General features: G+C 30.4%; 1 protein-coding gene and 1 long non-coding RNA gene across 4 annotated transcripts; one reads left to right on the forward strand and one right to left on the reverse strand.

The window, feature by feature from the left end:
• Nucleotides 1-752: 752 nt before the first annotated feature.
• Nucleotides 753-10,425, forward strand: LOC149887214 (uncharacterized). The gene is made up of 3 exons (XR_016453258.1): nucleotides 753-900; nucleotides 5,275-5,364; nucleotides 9,693-10,425. It is a non-coding gene; the product is annotated as an uncharacterized LOC149887214 (long non-coding RNA).
• On the reverse strand, nucleotides 4,573-20,641 carry LOC149887215 (uncharacterized). Of its 3 annotated transcripts, none has more exons than XM_090090113.1 (4): nucleotides 11,437-12,572; nucleotides 5,565-5,670; nucleotides 5,220-5,387; nucleotides 4,573-5,030 (listed from the first exon to the last, which is right to left on the reverse strand). In XM_090090113.1, the coding sequence occupies exons 1-4, from the start codon at nucleotides 11,479-11,481 to the stop codon at nucleotides 4,819-4,821; spliced, it is 531 nt and encodes a 176-aa protein (XP_089946239.1). In that variant the 5' UTR covers nucleotides 11,482-12,572; the 3' UTR covers nucleotides 4,573-4,818. The 3 variants fall into 3 exon arrangements, with proteins under 3 accessions (XP_089946239.1, XP_089946238.1, XP_089946241.1); XM_090090112.1 differs by lacking the exon at nucleotides 11,437-12,572 and adding an exon at nucleotides 20,377-20,641 and having other exon boundaries at nucleotides 4,574-5,030; XM_090090115.1 differs by lacking the exon at nucleotides 11,437-12,572 and adding an exon at nucleotides 6,447-9,231 and having other exon boundaries at nucleotides 4,575-5,030.
• Nucleotides 20,642-21,331: the final 690 nt, after the last annotated feature.

The raw sequence follows: 21,331 nt of genomic DNA on the forward strand, positions 1-21,331 counted from the left end.
CAAAAAACAGCAAAGACTCAACAAAATCTGATAAGCATAGTATATAAATATGTTATATGTGAAAATAATACTTTTTTGGGTCAAAAAATTCAAATTTGCTATTAAAACTACGCGCACCTTTAACGCGTACATTGTGTGCATACGCGTTAATGCGCGCGTTAGACTTAGCTGTACACATAAGAAATGATTTTATTAGAATTTTAGAATTTTCAAGCCGAAGCACAATATCTTTATACATCCCTCTACTTAGTATTTGTATACGTTTTTAAAGGATGTTGAAACAAAACTTTATTTCTGATTTTTTATGTTTATTTCATTATTTACATTACAATCATTTAAACAACTTCATCTAGTAATGGTGTTCCTTAATAATATTTATGTTTTCTAAAAGATATGCATGATACTTTTTGATCTGATTTACAAGAAAATAGTGCATCTGATTCATCATATTGTTTAACCTCCATAGCCTAGAGTTTCTTATTTGTTTATTTAAATTCTTCAGTGCATCCTCTGCACTTACCCCAATTGGCAAAATTAGTTTATGTGATATAGAAGTACTATGCAGTAGCAGTTTGTGTACAGTAAGAGATATAACATACCAGTCGTACAACTCACTACAAGTTTAGCTGTTTTAGTGGTAGTATAAATCTAATTCATTGAAATTAATGGGATATCCACAAGAAATGGTTATGAGAATATTATGCAATCTTTTGATCACAATCAACTTTAATAATTAAAAAAAAAAATTTATGATTTTTAAATGCTTTTCTGGAAGAATTGCCATCATTTATTTCAGCTCCTACTATTGATATTGTTATACTATTTGTATAAACACAGCTTTAGCAATGCCAGAAGCCATCACAGCTTTAGCAATGCCAGAAGCTGAAGTCTGAGGAAAAGGTAAATTTTTAGGATAGTATTTAAATCTTTCCACTAAAATATCGTACAAGAAGGGGGTAAATATGTATCCAAGGACTGAGTTTTTGATCATTTATATTGTTTATTTATATTATATATTGAGGTCAGTGTTCACTTTGAATGCAAGAGCTTCCTCTACACTCATATGAAGGGAAAAGTTTTATCTAAAGTGTATTTAACTTTTTCGATCTCCAAAACATTAGACATTTTTTTAAAAAAATTTTAGGGTTTATTTTTTTCACTAGCAGCATTTACACTTTTGTTGAGGCTAAAGATAGATGTTCAACATCTCTTTTATTTTTTCTTGTTTGCTTTGCTATTCAAGGACCTTTCATTGTTTATGGGGCTTTCCAGAACCAAAATGGCTATTTTTATTGGTCATAGGATTTCTTTACAGCCATTGATATTCTTTTTCTATAAATGTATTATAATTTCCATCACATGTTTTTAGTTTGTTTTTTTTTACCTTTAAAATAAATATAACTAAAATAATCTTTATTTATGTTCTCTTTCCTAATTTCTTTAATTTTTTTTTATTACATTAAGTAAATTCTTCCATAATCGTAATTAATTTACTCCTAATTATATTAGTATATTTGTAAGTTGTATATTTGTAGTTATTATTTAGTATATTTGGGATAAGATTTAATCTTTTCGTTGTTATTGTTTTTAAGAATCGCCAATAAAATCAATATATCAGAAACACTTTTTAACACTTTTCACATTTTTTCACTGTTTACCATTTTATGTTATCATCGCTTTGACAATTATCATATTAGATTTCCTATGTTTAAGCAAATTATGTTACTTGTATAACAGCAAAAATTATGTTAAAATTATGTTACTGTATAACAGGAAATACTAAATTTGTTGAGTAAAGATATTTCAATTATCTAGTACTTACCAAATAATAAATTATTATTCAAAATTGATAAAAATTTTAACAAATTTCTAAGTAGCATATGATGACAAAACTATGTTTCTTAACACTATATTCGATAAACGAAAACAAGTAACACAAGTAAAAAAAACTTAAATACAAATGTCAATGAATCCATAAAAACCTTGTTTTCCACCATTTTCATTTGTTTTAATATAATAAACTATTGTTAAGGATTGACGGGAGACAAGGTTTTTATGGATTCATTCACATTTGTATTTTTTCAATAACTCCCTATTCCGCAACAATCCCATTATATTCTAAAAGTAAAAATGTTAATTAAATGAAAAGGATATTTCATTAGAACCCGGCGGAACATTTTTTTAGCTGATTTTTAAGCCAAAAAAAAATTTATACAAAATATTTTATATTTATTATATTTTATTTTAGAATATGCTTTTAATTTGAACAATCAGATTTTTTTTTTTTTTTTTTCAATAAAATTATAAAGTTAATAAAATTAATAAAACTTGAAATACATTTAACCGAAAATTAACGCACCAGTTGTACATTTCGATTTATTTTGATATACATATTTAGAATATAACATATCAATACAATCAATTCGATGATAATAATAAAATCGACTTTGAGGATGGTAAAAAAAAAACAAACTAAAACCAACAATATGGTTTGTTTAACAAAATAAAGTAAAATGATTATTATTGTCATGCACACTAATACAGCTTAAAATTAAAAAATTTTAACTTATCAAAAACTAGTGTTACCACCTCTTGATGTTATAACAGCCTGACAGTGCCGTGGAATACTTTCAATTAGAGATCTATTCTTTTCTTGAGGGATATCTTCCCACACACGGATAAGACTTTGTCGCAACTCGTCTAGACTGTTAGATGGTGGATTTTGGCTTCTAACACGGCGTCCCATTAAGTCCCAAAGATGCTCTATTGGGTTCAACTCTGGACTGCAAGTTGGCCACTCCAAAAGCTGAGTATTAACATTATTTAAGTATTCAGTAACAATATGTGCCGTATCTAGTCTAGAATTATTCTTCATAAGAAGGAGTCCATCTCCAATGTACGAAGCAAAACGTACCACAAAAGGTTCTAAAATGTCTGCTATGTATCGTTAAGAAGTCAGACGTCCACCACCAACAGTAAAAAGCTCTGTGCGAGCTGTTAAATATATTCCGCCTCATACCATCAATAAGTCGTCTCCATATAAAGTAGTTTCTCGAATGTTACAAGCAAAATATCTTTCAAGTAGCCTTCTGTACACACTTGGGCGGCGATGATACCTTACAAGTCAAAACCTTGACTCGTCTGTAAATAAGAACTGCCCCCAATCATATATTTCCCAATTCATATGCCTCCTTCCAAAAGCCAGTCTGTTTCTTCGGTGATCTACAGACAACTGGGACCAGTAGCTGCTGCCCGAGGTCGTAAATTTAAAGCACGAAGTCTTCTTCTTATGGTATCTTGACAAACAACAGTTCCATGAATCTCAGCAAGTTGTATTTGGAAACTTCGTGCAGTAGTGGACCGTTCTCTCAGTGTTCATTGGTAACTCATGGTCTGTCTTGGCCAAGTCGTCTAGCGTGATCATTTGTCTCTACAAACTTTTGTAGAACCCTACCGACTGTTGTATGAGACACTCCAAATCTTCTACCAAGATAGCGATTTATTTATCTTTCATTGGACAAAGTGACAATTGCAACATTCATCACGACTTAAATTTCGTCTAGAACGCTGCATTGCGAACAGATGTGTTGCTCAAATGACAGTTATCTTTTCTACTGATAAAACAATTTAAAAGCAATTCATACTTTTCTTTTAGAAGTGAGGTTTAATTACAGCAAAATATGCTACTTATGAAAAGCTGCTATAATTTCGAAATTAGATAAGGGAGACGGAGTAAAACCTACAAAAGACCTAACAAACATTATTATCATCTTTGTAATTGATAAATCTGGGAAATATATAAAATTTTTCAAAACAAGTCGGAATTTATGTGAAGCATTAGGGAACCACGATAAATACACTAAATATCTTGAGACTGAATAACTTAGGATTTTCACAAGTATCATCAGAAGAGTACTAATGTTTTATTTAATGTTTATTGTATCTTTTGATTCTGACACATTTCGATGAACTAATCCTTATGGTTTTAACTAGATATCTATTTAGTTAAAATAACTAATTTTTTTTCTCCAAATGTTTATTTTATATATACGAAATTCGTCATTTTTTAAATTAGAACTTTCTTAAAGTATAGGACTTTGCTAGGTCACACCACGGTACCTAGCTTCAAAATTAAACGGAGAATAGATTTGAAGTAAAGGTTGAGGATCTATGAGGAAGTAAATGTATATAATTGCATTTTTTACAACTTAAACCACTTAAGCAGTGTAACTTTAAGTTTGATTTAAAAGTATTACACTTTTAGATCTATTTACTCTTGCCAATGTGTTTAGTCACAAAATAATCTGTTGAGCAGGTCTTGAACATTAATTTTTTTTTTTAAAGCAAAATAATATCTAAATAAAATAAAATAACAAAAAATATCTAACAATAACAGAAATATTATTTTCAACAGTATCAAGAGTAAAATTTAATAAAACCATTGAGATTCTAAGGAACATCAAAATTGGATTTCAAATTTATGATTAAAACGAGTTTATAAAGAGTTGATAATAGATAATGGTAAGACTAGATTTTATTTTAAAACGTTAAAACATTCAGTTTTTAAAACAAGCAGCTTTAAAAATAGTCAGGTGTCTAAGTATACAGTAATTGTTAAAGAATGACGTGTGAAAAAAAATTTATATTTCAATAAAGAGAGATTAAAAAATAATAAAATAGTGTCCTCAGTTAAATTCCTAACAACCAAAGAAAACAGCATTTCAAAAAATTTTCAGTTACTCGTTATTTACAGTGTAAAATCTAAAATTACAATAAACTACAAATGAACAAAAAAATGCAAATAAAATATCAGCAACTTTAAGATGGATTGATGCTTACATTTTTTTTACTATTTGATACATCATAAAATCTATCGCAAAAGAGCAGTTCAAGAATTACACAAAACATACAAGCAAACACAACAAATGAAGAGTAAAACGAAGAGCCCTTCAAAACAACTGTATCCTCAGTTAAATTGTCAGGCGCAAACATTCTTTGTGCAAAAGCAAATCTTGCAATATCAGTCAAAACTAAAGAAAAGAAAGACAAAGTTAATGGTGTATTACAGTTTTACATGAAATTTATTTTACCTTTATATATACATAGATACATAGATACATACATGCATAGATACATACATGCATACATACATACATACATACATACATACATACATACATACATACATACATACATTCTTTATATTAAAAAACACTTACATGTAATGATACACAGAAAGAATTGTATCTTTGTTAACCATTTTTGAGCATATAGGTTTTGTATGCGAACAATCCATATCATTACAATCGAAGATAACAAAAAGATAGAGAGTGAAACCAGAGGAACAATGCTCAAAGCTACAAGGTATTTAGGTTTGCTGAAAGTCTCTAAAAACAAATAGAATAAGTTTAAAAAACTTTAAATATGCATAAAAATTCATTTGTGACATTTTTAAAAATCTGAAACCAAATTTGTTTCTTTTTACTCCATTTATATTTATCTATATTTCTCTGTATATTTTTATATATAGAGAAATCTATATATTTGTCTTTATACATTTTTACCTGAATCTTCTTTATTCTTGATATTATCAAGGTCAGAAATTAAAGTTGTTATTGTAGAATGAACTAGTAGTGTTCTTTTGTGCAGTCCAAAAAGATTGTAGCAAATCTTAAAGAGATAGGAGCAACATGGATACATAGTACATATACATACATTATATATACACACAGACATACACAAATACACAGACACACTCACATTTGTTACAATGAAAATTAAACAATTGTATTGCAAAAAAAATTCTTAGTTTAGTTAAGTTTTTACTGTGAAACTTTTTAATAAACTAATATCTTAATTGTGGTTCAATATTATTATTTTTCAAAATATTACAGAAAAGTATAGCATATCAGCCACAGGTGTTTGTAATTATAAAAAAATCCAACATTCTGGTACTGTGGTAAGAAATTTAGGAAATGGAGAGCAACACTTTACTACTTCCCAAGCAACTTTTTGTTTTGTTCTTGCCAAACCAAGTGCTAGTACACGAATCATCAAAGAGCTGTCAAGTTTTTCTATTATGATAAAAAATTTTATTTTATAGCTCCTAAGAAGCTTCCTTTAAACTCAGCTTCTGACGGAGAGTCGAGCAAGGACACTTTTAAGTACGCTTTAGACGTACAAGGCTTTAAACCAGAAGAGATTTCAATTCAAGTAAAGGGTAGAAACTTAGTAATTCACTGTGAAAAAAAGCTAATACGCCCATATGTTTTAAAAAAATTTAATTTTAAGATCACTTCTTTGCATTATAGTTTCCTGAATTGTATAAAATGTATCAGTACATTGAAATAAAATTGTCCTAAAAGTTCATTTTAGAACTTCTTTCCCTTTCTTCAACTCTTGTATTTGTTATTTATATCTCCTCTCTATAATTAAAATATATATACCTGAACCAATTTTATAGCCCTTTCAAATGAAATCATTTACTTCTTCAAGTTTCTTCACAAACTATTAAAACACAAGGTAATTAAAAAACACCAGAAAATAGTTGCTCAGGTTCCAGGTTTAAAGTGGAGTCTTTAGCCACTGCACTCTTAACTTGCCATGGTTTAGCATGAAGAAAATAACTCAAGTCAGTTATCAGTGGAGAAAAACTGTCTTTAATAAATATCTTCAAACTTTGTAAAGGATAAGTCTCAGGTCTTGGGATTGAATATAGCTTCTTTGCAATGTCACTCCAGCCTTTAACCTCTTGGTTAACAAAGGTTTGAATTTATTATCTTTTAACTGAAAAGAATAAAAAATTGCATCAAGAAAATAACCTGAGATGGAGCAAAGGCAGGAGTTTCAGCCCTTAGGAACCATAGAATGTAAAATACAGCAGTGGAAAATGCTTTCCTTTTTTAAAGTTATCAGGTTAGAAACGTTGTCCAGAAAGAGATACATGATTAGAAAGTTTACTCTCTTTGCCATAAATCTGGCATGGTGCATAAGACTAGGTCTTCTAAGTCTGTATTGTTCATCACCCAATTAGTCATCCAACGCAAATAATTTTTAGGGTTAGAAATAGGATTACAAGTAGGATAAATACATATAGTATTAGGGAGAAATATAAAAAAATATACAATTTGTTAATAAACAATAATCCACAATGTATTTTTTGTTACAAGAGAATTTAAAAGTTTATATGACATTTTCCAGGGTTAAGATGAGAAATCCTGCAAGATTCCATTGCTGAACCAAGTTATGCCTCACACAGCAGTCAGTAGTATATGCAGGACACTCATATTCAAAAAAAATATCTTGAGATGCACCTGATTAGAACAGTTTGCTTGACATATGAGTTCAGGTTTCTGAAATGCAGATAGTATTGCAAATTCTCTTTATCAGAAGGAGATTATTGCTTGGAAGACTCTAACTTTTTATGTACTTTCTCTTTTGGAGGTATTTTACCATAAAATATATTGGTCTGCCTTCTTATTCAAGGTTTTTTAGTTAGTTTTTTTAAATCTAACACCATTTAAAACCAACTATTTAGGAACCAAATAATTAAATACTTTTATGTCAATTATATCAGCAAACAACCTTAGACTTTTAAACTATAAGGTAATTTTCTTAAAAACAAGCCAAAATTATGTGAGATAATTCTTTAAATATTTGAGATGAAAATTGGATTCAGGATATTTTTAGGTAAAAAAAAGTGAAAAAAAGTCATTTTTTTGTTACTTGTAAAAACCTACCTTTTTGTAGAAAATCATTCCAAGATTTTTGTAAAAAAAAAAAAAAAAAAAAAAAAAAAAAGATGCCTCTTACTTTAACACAATTTACAAATTATTTATAAAAATTAAACAACCTATCTCATTTAATATCAAGAACCTAATTACTAAGTGAATAGAGTTGACCACTGGGACACTCAATATAGTTTGTAAATGTTTGACTAATACAGATGTTAACTGTTTGAGTCTAGCACTAACTTATCTCAACCTTATTTAATGGTTCCTTAAAATTTTGTCCTTGGCATTATTAGACTTGCTACATAAAGTGGTGGTTATAGGGATTAGGTGGGGGGGTTACAGAGGGCAACTCCCCCAACAAAAAAAAAAGAATAAAGGCACTTCAAAAGTGATCAGCACATTTGATTCTTAGAATTTTTGAATCACAATAATAATAACTGTTTATGTCGTTCAACAATTCAGTATTAAAATAAAAACCCTTACTCAAGTTTCAAACAAAATTTTTTTAAGCACCAGTGTTAGCTTCATTTTTGTGATCATAACAAAATGTAACATACTCAGACTTTCCAAAAAATAAAATTGAACATAACGAAATTACATTTCAATTACACTCAACAAAGTCAAAAAGTTTAACAAATTAGAATGAAGTTGAACAAAGTTGAGCAGGATAAGTTAAAATGTTGAAAATATTGGTCATCACCAATTTATGATTACTAAATATACATGCATGTAGGTGAAAATAATAGTTTCAACACAAGATTGATAATGGTATTAGGTCAATAAAAGATGTCATTACCTTAATGAATGGAAAAACTAGGAAATGCAATAAAGCAAAACTAAAAAAATATTCAGGATATTTTCTGGCTATTTTCTCATTAGAGGACCTAGATTTTAATTGCTATATTTTATTTACTACATTTGAGTAAAAAACAAAAAGTTTAGTACTATTGTAGAGTTATTTTTAATTAGTTGTCTAAGCTATTTAATAAATGAAATTAAATAAAAATTTGACCAAGATAATAACTCTTTATTAGTATTGTATCTTTTATTTTCCATACATTGAGTAATTTATTAAATCATGATAAATTTTCAAACAGTATTTCCAACTTACTGATAGACACACATAGACTTAAGTTTGACATATACTAGGCTCAACCAGTGGCAACTGCAGAAAAAAATTTCTCCAGGTACTAAGAGGGGCTAAACATTTTACTGTAGGTGCTATGAATGATATTTTTCTACCCTAGAATTATCAACACAAATGCACGCGCACACGCACACACAGGTGCACTGAAAACTTTGACATCAGCAGTCACCATTACAGTAGATAGTGAATAATGTGGTACTCTTCAATTAATTTAAACTTAAACAAACATGACACAGTTACCATATTAATAGATTTTACTATGCAAACTTTTACAACTAATTCACATTGTTTCCCCAGTTGTATTGTATATGTAGACAATATCAGTGCATAATGTTGATTGCAATACAAAGTCAGAGAAGGTTGAAATCATTCACTTACTATCAGAGGTCTTCATAACAGGACAATCTGTCTTTTATTTTGGTTTAGGGCAACTTTTTTTAACTTCTCTTGAACTCTATTGTTGCACCGGACATAACAGCACCACAGTTATAGCACTCGCCACTACAGCAATTTTTATCAACATCAATTTTTATCAACATTTAGTCTGCATCCAGTTTTTCTGCTGGTGTGAAATGTAAAAATTCTTCAACTATCTTCTCTGAATCTGGCTGCAAATAAAAAACAATAACAAAAATTTTTTTTTTTTGCTGATATTTTTACTTTCACCGTCCAAAACAGCAATATATAGAGATTCTTTCACTTCGCTGCTGATTTGTTTTCTTATCATTTCAGCCATTAAATTAAATATTTTGTTCTATATGTCATGATGAACATACTTGGCATTAGGTTGATTATATATCTGCTTTTTTTAGATAGTGGAATAAAATTTTATGATCAGATCAAGCACAAAAATTACCTTTGTTGGCTGAATCCTCTTTCTTACTGTGACTGTGCTGAACAATTCCCTGACAAGCTGTGTGGCGCAAACTTTTTATAACACCCATAATGTACCTCCGGCTCTCCCGAAACAACACAGAATGTCCTTTTTGTTACAATTACAATTCACTCCTTGCTTCCATTGCAAACTTTTGTCTGGAATCATGGCTCTTCAATGATGCTGTTACTTTCCACTAGTTTTTAAAGCCAAAACCATTAAGTGATGGCTCAAGATGGAATTTCTGTCCTCCCTTTAGAAAATCCAGACAAGCAAAACAAAACATGACATCTTTACTCTTTATTTATTTTACTGATGCTGTATTCAAACCACAAAATTGATATAGTCAGCCTTCTCTGCTACACTCCAAACAAGCAAAATGGGTATTTTTGCAGAAGTGGTTATCTTGGTCCATCTTGAGGACTTCTGCTTAGATCCTCCAGCTGTCCTGTGCTAACACAGTTAGCATTCTCAGCAGCATTGTAAGGATTACTGCATAGTTTATCTTCTTCATCCAGATTAACATTTCTTTGTTGGTCGGACTCTGCTTCCAAAAATGCATCATTGTCAAACTTCACCTGTGGAATTTTTGGTCGCAAAAAAACAATCTATATTTGTGCTGAGTCTTCCTTCCAGTTGCTTCTCAGAAGTAATAATATACGCAAAGTTCAAAGCAGGTTGCGAAATGTTTTTTTTTTTTTTACTGAAATTAGAACAGTTGTTGATTTTTTTTAAATATTTTGTTTTTTTTGTTGTTGTTTTTTGAAGAAAATGCCACAACCAAATATTAAAAATATTAAATTAGTTGAAAAAAATCTAAAAATTTCCTGGGAGTGTATGGAGGTGTTATGACTTTTTAGTACATAATATATACAAAGGTATATAACCTATAAAGAGGTATAGTGCCCCCTAGCGTCACTGGCGCTACTCGACTTTCCCCCCCCCCCCCCCCTAATTTTATGATTGATTCTGATAGAGAATTTTATGCTGATTCATAAAAATATAAAAACATAGACCTGAAAATCAACGGAAAGTGCTCTAATTCGAAGTCAAAGTTGTAAAAAATCCCACTAAAAACTAGTGTTGTTATCAACTTCGACTAAATCGACTAAAAGTCGACTAGTCGAAAGTTGAAATTAGTCGACTTTGAAAAATGGAATAGTCGATTTAATCGACTATGAGTGTCCTACTAATCGACTAAAAGTCGATTTAGTCGGTTTATTATCCTAACATCCTTATTTCTATATTTTCACTTAATTTAATATTATCAATTTTTAATATTGCTATGATGTTGACCAATGAGTAAAGAAAAGTCTTTATAAGTAGTTTATCTTGTAAATATAAATTATTTATAAAGATTGAGTCATGCAACAGTGGGCTAGGGGTGAGCAAAACCCTCCAAAACATTGGAGGACATTAGACCTGGGCAAGAGGTTGCCAAGGTTTGGCTGAAGAGGTTCAATCGTCGCTGGACCAAATCTGGTAGGAAGATGGAGAAGTTTTTTATGAACAATCGGTACTGTTGCTAGAAGAGCTGGAGACAGAGAAGACGGAAGTTTATGAAGGAGGTAAATCAAATATAATATAGTTATAATTTGTTTTTAAAGTGACTAAAAACAGATAATAAATAAATGGCATCAGAGGATATTGAGCATAGCACTAAAAGAGTCCTTGTTCCTCACCTGTCTGGTTCCTCTACAGATCTGGAGCAAGGAGGCAGATGACATTGTCTGGACAAACCCAAAACACTCCTCCACACTCTATTGCAGACCAATCAGATTTCAATACATAAAGGAGAGCAAAGATGTCGTGGTGGAGGAGTATAACATTTTCAAGGAGTTCTAGGCTCTCCCTTTAAGGTTGGATGGATTCATGATCTACCATAAGCTGGAGGAAACCATAGTTAATGGAAAAGTTGCCACCATTTTTAGTGCAGTGATTGACACAACTTCTAGCTGCAGCATCTGTTGCCTGAGCAGCTCCAACCTGAATGACTTGGAGAAGGTTTATAGAATTTTGGCAGATCTTTCAGATATTAGATTTAAACATGGCCTGTCAACTTTCATTTGTGGATAAAAAGCATGGAGTGCTTCCTTCACATAGCCAACAAGCTATGTTGAATTTTAAGAAGTGGCAGGCTAAGGAAGAAAATAAGGAACTACTAAAACTCAAAGAAAAAACAGATTCACGTTGCGCTGAGGGTTTGTCTTGGTATCAATTTTGATGTTCCAAAGTCAGGAGGATCTAGAAACTCCAATAATAGCAATGCTGCTAGGAGGTTTTTAGAGGATACCAAAAGTCAGTAGAGATTCTAGGTGTTGATGAAGAGCTGATAAAGAGGTTTTACCAAGACCAAGTATACGCAGATTTAAATTCCTCGACCTCAATTACCAATACTTTAATTGAATCAAAATATCTGACTATTGAACCCAATTTGCTGTATAACATAAACTTAACTCTTGGCTTACTTAGCGCCACTTCATAAATAAGTTTCCTTTTTCTCATTATAGTAACCAGTTGATGCTTTTAAAACAAAATGTTAAGTAATGTGTTTTGATATTCAATTAAGGATGCGAAAATGTTTAGCCGCCCCATCTGCCCCGACCTGTTTTTAGTTAATAAAATTATTTGTTAATTATTCGCTTTAATTGTTGTAAAAAATGATTTAAAATGCCTATCAGTGTTTTTGTTTTTTTTACTTTGTGATTGTAATTTCTGTTTTATTTTGTTTGTTTATTCGATTTTAATTCATCTAATAGATTAAATGAATTAAAATCGAAAAAAGAAAACGCTCTTGATACAACAACACCATGTGCTATTATAACAGCATCACACACCTTGTTTATTTGTTTACTCCTTAAAGTTCTAGTTTTTTCATAGCGTCTAAAAGATAAATTGTCAAGCAATATTAAAGTATATGATTATAATAAAATTATTTATTCAAATATTTCGACTAAATCGACTTTTAGTCGACTTAGTCGATTTTAAAAATGTATTAATCGATTTTAGTCGACTTTGGAAAATAGGTTAATCGATTTAGTCGACAGTCGAATAATTTCAAAGTCGTAACAACACTACTAAAAACCCTAATGTTCGCCATTTTGTAAATAATAAAGTTAATGAACTTTTAGCTGACAAAAGCAATACATTAATAGCATGGTTTTTACATTAAAAAAAGTCGTTAAAGTATGTTTATCTTGCGCAATTTTTTGTGGCAATGAAAATAGCCGTTTTTTGATTATTAGAGAATAAACTATTTTGCAAGTAATGTACTTTTGTAATAAATTTTAAAAAAGAATTCAACAGTTTTTTTTCCTAAAAGAAGAACTTTTGAAACTCAGTACATAGTTGTTCTATCACATGTAAAATTTAGAAAATGTAACCTTCAAACCGTTTTTTTTAATAAAAAAAACCAGCGTATGATACAATAATAATTATTCATCAATTTTTCTACATTCTCAAATTCTACGTTCAAACTTTATTTGAAATCTTCTATTAATTTCATTTCCTTATAACACTTTCGTTACCATACTTTAAAATAATAATGCTAAGGCTTATGGAAACCAGGTCTGTTTATTGCGCAATGTAAGGTAATTAATTTTCGTTAAAAATGAAATCGTTTTGAAAAAAAATGGCGAATATTAGGGTTTTTAATGGGATTTTTCACAACTTTGACTTCGAATTAGAGCACTTTCCGTTGATTTTCAGGTCTATGTTTTTATATTTTTATGAATCAGCATAAAATTCTCTATCAGAATCAATCATAAAATTAGGGGGGGGGGGGAGAAAGTCGAGTAGCGCCGCGTCACTTTGGCGCCGCCACTAGACTCAACCCACCTCTAACATCATCTAAAACTTAATTTTACTTATTTTTATTAGCAATATAAATCGGTGGGTTTTTAAAGTTAATTAGGTTGTTAAAGAATTTATTTTGTTCATTTTTTGTTCAACTACGTTAAACTAAGATGATCAACACTGAAATACCGAAAATAAACATGACGTAATTGAAACAAAACCACGTTACGTTTATTCGCGTTCAACTAGATTCAACTTGAACGTTGCTGAACGAACGTAGCACTGGTGCTTAGATTTTATTAATTGAAATGAATTATTCTTTAGTGTAATTACATCTCAGTATTTTAGATTTTCAAAATCCTCTTTACGTTTTATTAGAATCAAGCAAGCAAATTTATGTCATTACATATTTATAATGACATTATAAATATGTAATATAATAAATTTGTTTGTTAAATTTTTAATTCGTTTTTACATAAAATGCATCAGATTGATCTGAATAAATCATAATTTGAAAATACTTCCACCTTCCGACGGGGGCGCGACACCGTAAAATTTACAGCAAATTTATTTACCTAATGTAATATCTGTACACCTGTGCAACTTTAAAAATAACCCCTATCTTTTCCGAGAACAATGTTTATCGGTTATCTGTGTGAGCATTATTTGCTTTTGTGACACAACATTTGGTCTGTACCGGACAATTATATATATTTACTAGATGTCAAACTTCACAAAAAACTCCCTAAGAAAAAATGAAGCAAGTTATTAAAGTTTTTAATGCCGGTAGCCGTTTTATTAAACTGACGATAATTCATTTTTGTTTTACTTTGATTAATCATTGCGTCATTTCAGACTGGCAAAACAAGCCTGAGTTGGCAAAAAATTTACTTCATTGCGGAAGCGCGAGTTAGATATCTAGTTAATATATATATCATTAACAGTGGATCATTCGTGAATGAATGTGTTTGGAATTAGGTTTACGGCACTCGACTTGTGTAGTTATACTAATATTTCTAAATTTTTTTTTTTTTTTTCATTTTGTGAATCAAAAAAAGGTACATACATATAATTTGTTTATTATCAATCAATTCATAAATTTATTTATCGATATATTATTTTTTAATTTTTCTCATTGATTAGGCAAAATGTCAAATAAAGACACGGAAGCAGAACTTGAAAATATTGTTTAGCGTATGTTTGAAGATAGCGAAAGAGATGGGTTTACTGAAAAATATATTAAAAAGAATGATTTTGACAGTTTGTCGGAACAACGTCGGATGAAATAAATGAACGAAATGAAGAAAACAAAGAAAATAAAAACGTCAAAGAAACGCCACAATTGTCAGGCATTTACATGAAAGCATCACTCTCGAACAAAAACTGTGTGTTGACTGTGCGAATAGAAACAGTGAGTTTAAGTCTGACTAAAAAATAGATCGAAGGGTTGTTTAAAAATAAAAAAAGCGAAAGATTTGGCAATTTTGTTTCTTTTGCATTTATTTTACGCTAAAATAAAAAGTTTTTTAATAGGAGTAGAATCGTGTCCTAAGGGAGTTTCTGCTCTATCTAAAGATGTAAAAATTATTTTAAAAAAGTTATTTGTGCCTTAGTAAACTTTTAAATTCTCACCCTAGTAAAAAAAAAAAAAAAAAAAAAAAGCTTTATTTCAAAAAAATCGACTTGGAACTCTCGAAACTAAAATAAAAAAGTAGTTTAGTAGAAAGCTTTACAATGATCAAGATTCTCTTTTCGAAATTGCATTTGCTAGTTCGGGAAAGAAGTTATTTGTGAAAAACCGAGGAAAATTTTATCGGGAGAAGAATGAACATACTAATTGCTTATATTTATGTATTAAAATAAGCGCAGCTAAATTAATAAATAACAAATTAAGGTGTAATTAAATATGGTAGCCTTCGGTATCAATCTAAAAATTTTTAAAACAAAAATTAACTGTATTTACATTCGTAAAACGCAAATAATTTGCCCTGAAAAGCAATTGCAACACTTTACGCAAAGACTCAAACGCAATTTTAAAAATGATTTACAGAACCACCATGTTGACGCACAAAAAAAACTCAAGAGTCAACATTCCGAGAGTTGAAGTCCAGTGTCTTAGTACATCTAAGGTGCTTGAGAAACTAAAGCAAGACAATGAAGCCAAAAAGTCAAACCAATTAAAGAAACGCAAGATTGACTTCAGTGAAACTACAGATGACCTCAGCAAGTGCAACATTGAAAAAACAAGGTGACAAGACAAAGACATCAAGATGTGTCAGAGTTTTAGAAGAAGCATTACAAACTCAAAAAAGCATGTGACACTAAAGCATCTATTTGCAAGTCATGGGTTTGTCAATAGTATTTTACCCCAAAAAAATACAAAATTGGAGAAGAGTTTTTTTGCAAGAAAAAAACTCCTGGATAAGCGTTTGATTATTATATTATAGTGAATTATTAAACTATATTATATCATTATATTATATTAGTATTATCTTTTTATCTCTCTTACGTCATATATGATACATTTAAGCATATATTTATGTGTATTAAAAGTATGATGTGTTTAAATAACAACTTTTTCTTCGATATCTCTTCATTTCGTAAATTTTCTCAAAATTAATGGAAAGTGCTCTGAACTGAAGTTGAGAGTACAAAATTATACGTCAAATCTCTAATATTCGCCATCTTAAATAGTGATTTTTTTTTTCTTCTAAAAATTATCTTTTAAGAGTATAAACAACCTGGTTTTTATTTTGTAATGATAAAGATTTCGGAATAAAAGATGGAATTCATTCACGTTTAAATTATGACGCCAGTATGCTTTAAGGTGGTACTAAAGCTATTATTAAAATGTTAAATACTGTATTAAAAAATTGCAAATAAGAAGTTTTATATATAAAAAAACTAAAATATACAAATTTTGAAATAATTTGTAACAAAAAAATATTTTTTTTGCCTCGCTTGCCCAAATCTAAAAACACATAAAAAGAAAAATACGCAGAATGCAATATCTCAAGATAGGGTCATTTATTTGCTCCAAAACTTTACAATAAAATTGGTCCCATACTGATGTAGGAGTTGTACTAGAATCATCTACTGCATCCATATAGTTTAGGAGTAAAGGCATAGGCGTAGAACGCGCTGGGGCCATAGGCGTAGAACGCGCTGTGGCTCAGGGGCTCGAGCCCCATCCGGAAATTTGTCGCTGGGGCTTTGCCCCATCCGGGAAAGTTCACCAAGCTTTCAAAAATATTTAAAAAATAAAAACCATAGTATACTTAAACATTAACAAATATAACAATTTAAAAACGATTGTAGTATTTCTGCAGATACCTATGGTGATTTTCAAAAGTTTAAGCTTTCAAAAGTTTACATTATTTTTCGAATTTCAGAAATTCCACGCTTCTGATGCATTTCAAGGGAGTTTGAGATCTGTAAAAACGTAACAAAAAGCAAATTAACGAAACTACATAAACTAAAGAGTTGTGTGAGTTAAACGTTCGTTTAGTATTTTTTTCTTTGATAACTTTGGCAGTATTACTTGTATTAATTATTTAAAAGTTTTGAATCAAAAATCATTTTAATCAAAAAATTTTTTTTAATTGTTCAACAGTACATTGACTTTTAAGTAAAAATTTAGATTAACTATCAATCATTAAATTTATTTACTGGATAACTAAATGTTTCTTCTTAGTGTATTAGGGGACGAAAGGCCATGCCATTCGTGGAAAGGTTGAAAATAATTCAAACTTTTGCATGCTACTCAAACTACGCTCAGACGATCCTCTGGAACTGAAGAAATGGTTGAATCGTCCTGAGAAGCAAAAGTGTCTCTCGCCTGAAAATGAAAACGAAATCCTACAAGACTTTGCTCACACAACGCTTCGTAAGCTATGCGAAAGTATAAGGGAATCACAATTCTATAGTTTGATGGCCGATGAAACAACGGATATGTCCGCGAAAGAACAAGTTTCGATCTGCATTCGACGTGTTAATGAATAATTTAAAATTGAGGAGCTTTTAATGGGATTTTAGCAAACCGAAAACCTCAAGAACTAATTAATGGACGTTTTGTGTCGATTTAGCCTGTTGATTCAAAATTTTCGGGGCCAATGTTTTGACGGATCGTCTAACATGCCTGGAAGTATCTATGAATTGCAGACTTTAATTAGTGGGAAAGAAGAGCGAGCTTTTTACGTGCACTGCCGCGCTCATAATCTCAACATGGTAGCACAAGATTCTGTTGGAAATTAAACAGAGATCAGGAGTGTTATGAATTTAGTGCAATCATCTATTGCATTTACCCGTGGATCTCCAAAACGATTGGTATGTTTCAATAAATTTCGAAATGTAGAGGATGTAGAAAGCGGAACATCGTTCTGCCCCACTCGATGGATCCTTAGAAAACCGTCCATTATATCTATTACGAGTAACTACTCCGTCATTTTCAACTGGTTAGAGGATTTTAAAAATCATTCTGATAATTCAGCCTAATTTTTGCGAAGCAAAAAATATAATCAACACGCTTAAGGGGGTGTTGAAAGAAGCCCGGGATGATACTCGCTTCAAAGTCTTATGGGATGCAGCCGTTGTAGCAGCAGAATGCAGTTTACTTGACAAACCAGAGATGCCACGGAAACGTAAAATTACTTCAAAATTTACTGGAAGTGGAGTTCCATACTTTGCTACGACTCCAGAGGACTACTACTACCAGCTTTTCTATGCGTCTCTGGATTGTGTTATAACGGGACTCGCGACCCGTTTCGAACCCACTGAGACCACTGAGCATTTAGCAAATGTAGAAAAATTTCTCATTGGTCAGTGCTTGGAAGTTGGATTCGTTGAGGCTTTTTACAATGATGACTTTGAAGATTATAGAAGGCTACAGCTCCATCGCTACATATTTATGGATCATGAAAAATTCAAGAATATTCAACTAATTGATTTTGAATCAGTTTTGAATGAGCTTGTAGACCATGATAGTGTCCTTTCTCAATTAATTCCACTGATTCCCGAGTTTGTAAAGCTGGTAAAAATTTTACTATGTATGCCTGTCACCTCATGTACGTGTGAGCGCTCTATTTTTTGTCTTCGTAGGCTAAAGACTTATTTGCGTTCTACAATATCTCAGGAGCGATTGAATCATCTCGCTATTTTAAATTGCCATCGCGATATTGCCTACACTCTTGATCTTGATCATTTGATCAATGAGTTAATGATGCGTGCCTCCATACTATGAACACATTTTACTTGAGAAAATAAATTACATTTTTATGCTGATTGAAAAAACTTTTTATTTCTTATTATAGATTTTCAACTCCTACAAAATATTTATGCCCCATCCGGGAAAACTAAAACTCTACGCCTATGAGTAAAGGCAATTTTACCATATTGAACCAGCTGCGGGGACATATCAGACATTATTTCATGAACTATTTTGTATTAGAACCTAATTCTAGTACAAATAAATGACCCTATCTTGAGATATTCATTCTGCGTATTTTTCTTTTTATGTGTTTTTAGATTTGGGTAAGCGACGCAAAAAAAAAAATTTTTTGTTTCGCTTACCCAAATCTAAAAACACATAAAAAGAAAAATTCGCAGAATGCGTATTTTTTTTGTCTCGCTTACCCAAATCTAAAAACACGAAAAGAAAACTTTTTTTTTACAGTATTTAACATTTTAATAATAGCTTTAGTACCACCTTAATTGGGATTTTCACTTTGTTGTCTAGAATACCTCTTAATGTTTTTATCGAATAAGTTGAAAAATTCTTTAATTGATTATATACTAAAATAAACTTTAAAACAATTAAAATTGTTTTACAAAACAATTAAAATTGTTTTACAAAACAATTAAAAAAATATTTCGCAGAATAAAAAGCTTACTAAATGTTGACGACCGAGTGGTATTTTATTTTAAAGTTTAGACCGAAGCAAACGTTCAAACAAATAATGAAAAGTAAGGTGTTATGTTAATGTTTGATTCGATGCAACGTTTTTTGCCGCGCGAAAACTATTTCTTTTGTTTTCAGAAGATACCGATTTTTTTTTTTTTTTTTTCAACGAAAAGACTTAACGAATATATAATTTCGTTTTATGCATTAACATAATATCCTCATAAGATTGTGCGCACGTGTGACATGCTTTTCGTCACAGGTTTTTGGTTTCGAGCTTATTTTAATGTATTTAATGAGCAAAAATTCGAATTTGATTTTTGCAAATTTTTTGTAAATTGCCAGCTAATAAAATTTATAATTTTTTAACTTTTAAATAAACTTGGCGAAGCTTAAAAATCCTTCCAGAGCTGGCTTGTTTTAATTCTTATACGCTAAACTTACGTATGCGAAGAGCGGTACCGTACCACTGGTACTTCGAGATATAAAAAAAAACAACTGAAATTCTTGAAGCAAAAAAATATCGTTTGGCGTCTTGAATGTGCACAAAACGCCAATCGATATTTTTTTACTTTAGGAATTTCAAAAACTTACCAAGGTAAAAAAAAAAAATGATATCACGAAAACATCCCCAATCATTTTTAATTTCGATTCTCAGAAAACCACGCGACTTGACAATTTTGAAAAGAGGAAGAAAGTTTTTGAATGTCAAAATTGCGCTTTTCACTTCAGAAATAAATACTGTTTTTTTTTTTTTACACGTGGTTCTAGTTTATTTTAAGTATAACTAAAGTAGACTGAGAGGGTTTAGTGGTCACGATATACTTCAGCTTTGCTACTGATCGTATTACTTCGGAAAAAAATACGTATGATAACAAAAATATAGGTAGAGACAAAAAAGAGATTTCAGGATAAAAAAAGTATTTTATACCTTCTCGCTGGAATACTTGGTGCAAATAAAATTCTCATAAAATGTTATGCGTATATACATTGTTAGGATGGCTGAGGTAAAAATTAGAAATATCGAAGTTCTCAATAAAAAATTCATTGTTATCCAAATCTCTAAATAAACAGCACTGGATGGCAATCTAGCTAGTATGAGAGTTTTATATTTAACGTACACTTTGCTGTAAAATTACCATCTTAGGCGTTTAACACGCATCCAATACACCATTATGATTTGTTTATCGCTTCTGGTGGACGTCGCTGGTGGTATTTTTCAGAGATTTTTAAAAATAGGATTTCCGTGCATTTTTTTATAAACGTGGTTTTATTCATAAAATTTATTACAGACCGTCGAATTCGCGTCAGAATTTCATGAATTTGTTATTTAATTTGAAAAGAGAATTTTTTAGAAACACGGAATTCTTTTCAATTTTTGGAGAAATTGTAAAAATTCAAATTTTGCAGACTTTTGTAGATACACGGAATTCTTTTCAATTTTTGGATGTAGACATATTTTGAATGTTGACTTTTCACAAGGTTTATGTTGTCTACATCCATAAAACTTATGATATTAATGAATTGTTTTTATCGAATTTCGTTTTTAATTGAAAGGGCATCTTGTTAAAAGAATATAGCTTGTTTTTATGAGTTATAAAGAGTTCATATGAGAAATCTAAAAATGTGTCTAATATTTATAAGTAAATCCGAGCGACCTTTCCACGACAGTGAATTTCTTAAAAAAATTATTGAAATATTAGTTGATAACTATTTTGAAATGTTCAGACTAAAAACAAAAGAAAATAAGCATAGGCGCTTAAATAATTTGGCCTATTCAGCTTCTAAACAAAAATCAAATGTGACTTGTTTGATTGTTAATGAAAACATTTGAATACACGAAGTTAATAAGGGACTTTTTTTTTTACGCTACACTCTTGCTGAAT

The sequence above is a fragment of the Hydra viridissima genome, unplaced genomic scaffold (assembly GCF_058129835.1).
Source record: "Hydra viridissima isolate aposymbiotic clone 2 unplaced genomic scaffold, HvirCarnegie_v1 scaffold_6, whole genome shotgun sequence".
NCBI lineage: Eukaryota > Metazoa > Cnidaria > Hydrozoa > Anthoathecata > Hydridae > Hydra > Hydra viridissima.

Excerpts from the sequence above, each read along its gene's own strand:
- LOC149887215 (XM_090090112.1), bottom strand. The coding sequence starts at position 20,493 with ATGAATTTTTTATTGAGAACTTCGATATTTCTAATTTTTACCTCAGCC. Across the intron at positions 5,388-5,564 it reads CAAGAATAAAGAAGATTCAG|AGACTTTCAGCAAACCTAAA; the intron begins GTAAAAATGTAT and ends ATTTGTTTTTAG. Across the intron at positions 5,031-5,219 it reads CTTTCTGTGTATCATTACAT|TTTTGACTGATATTGCAAGA; the intron begins GTAAGTGTTTTT and ends TCTTTTCTTTAG.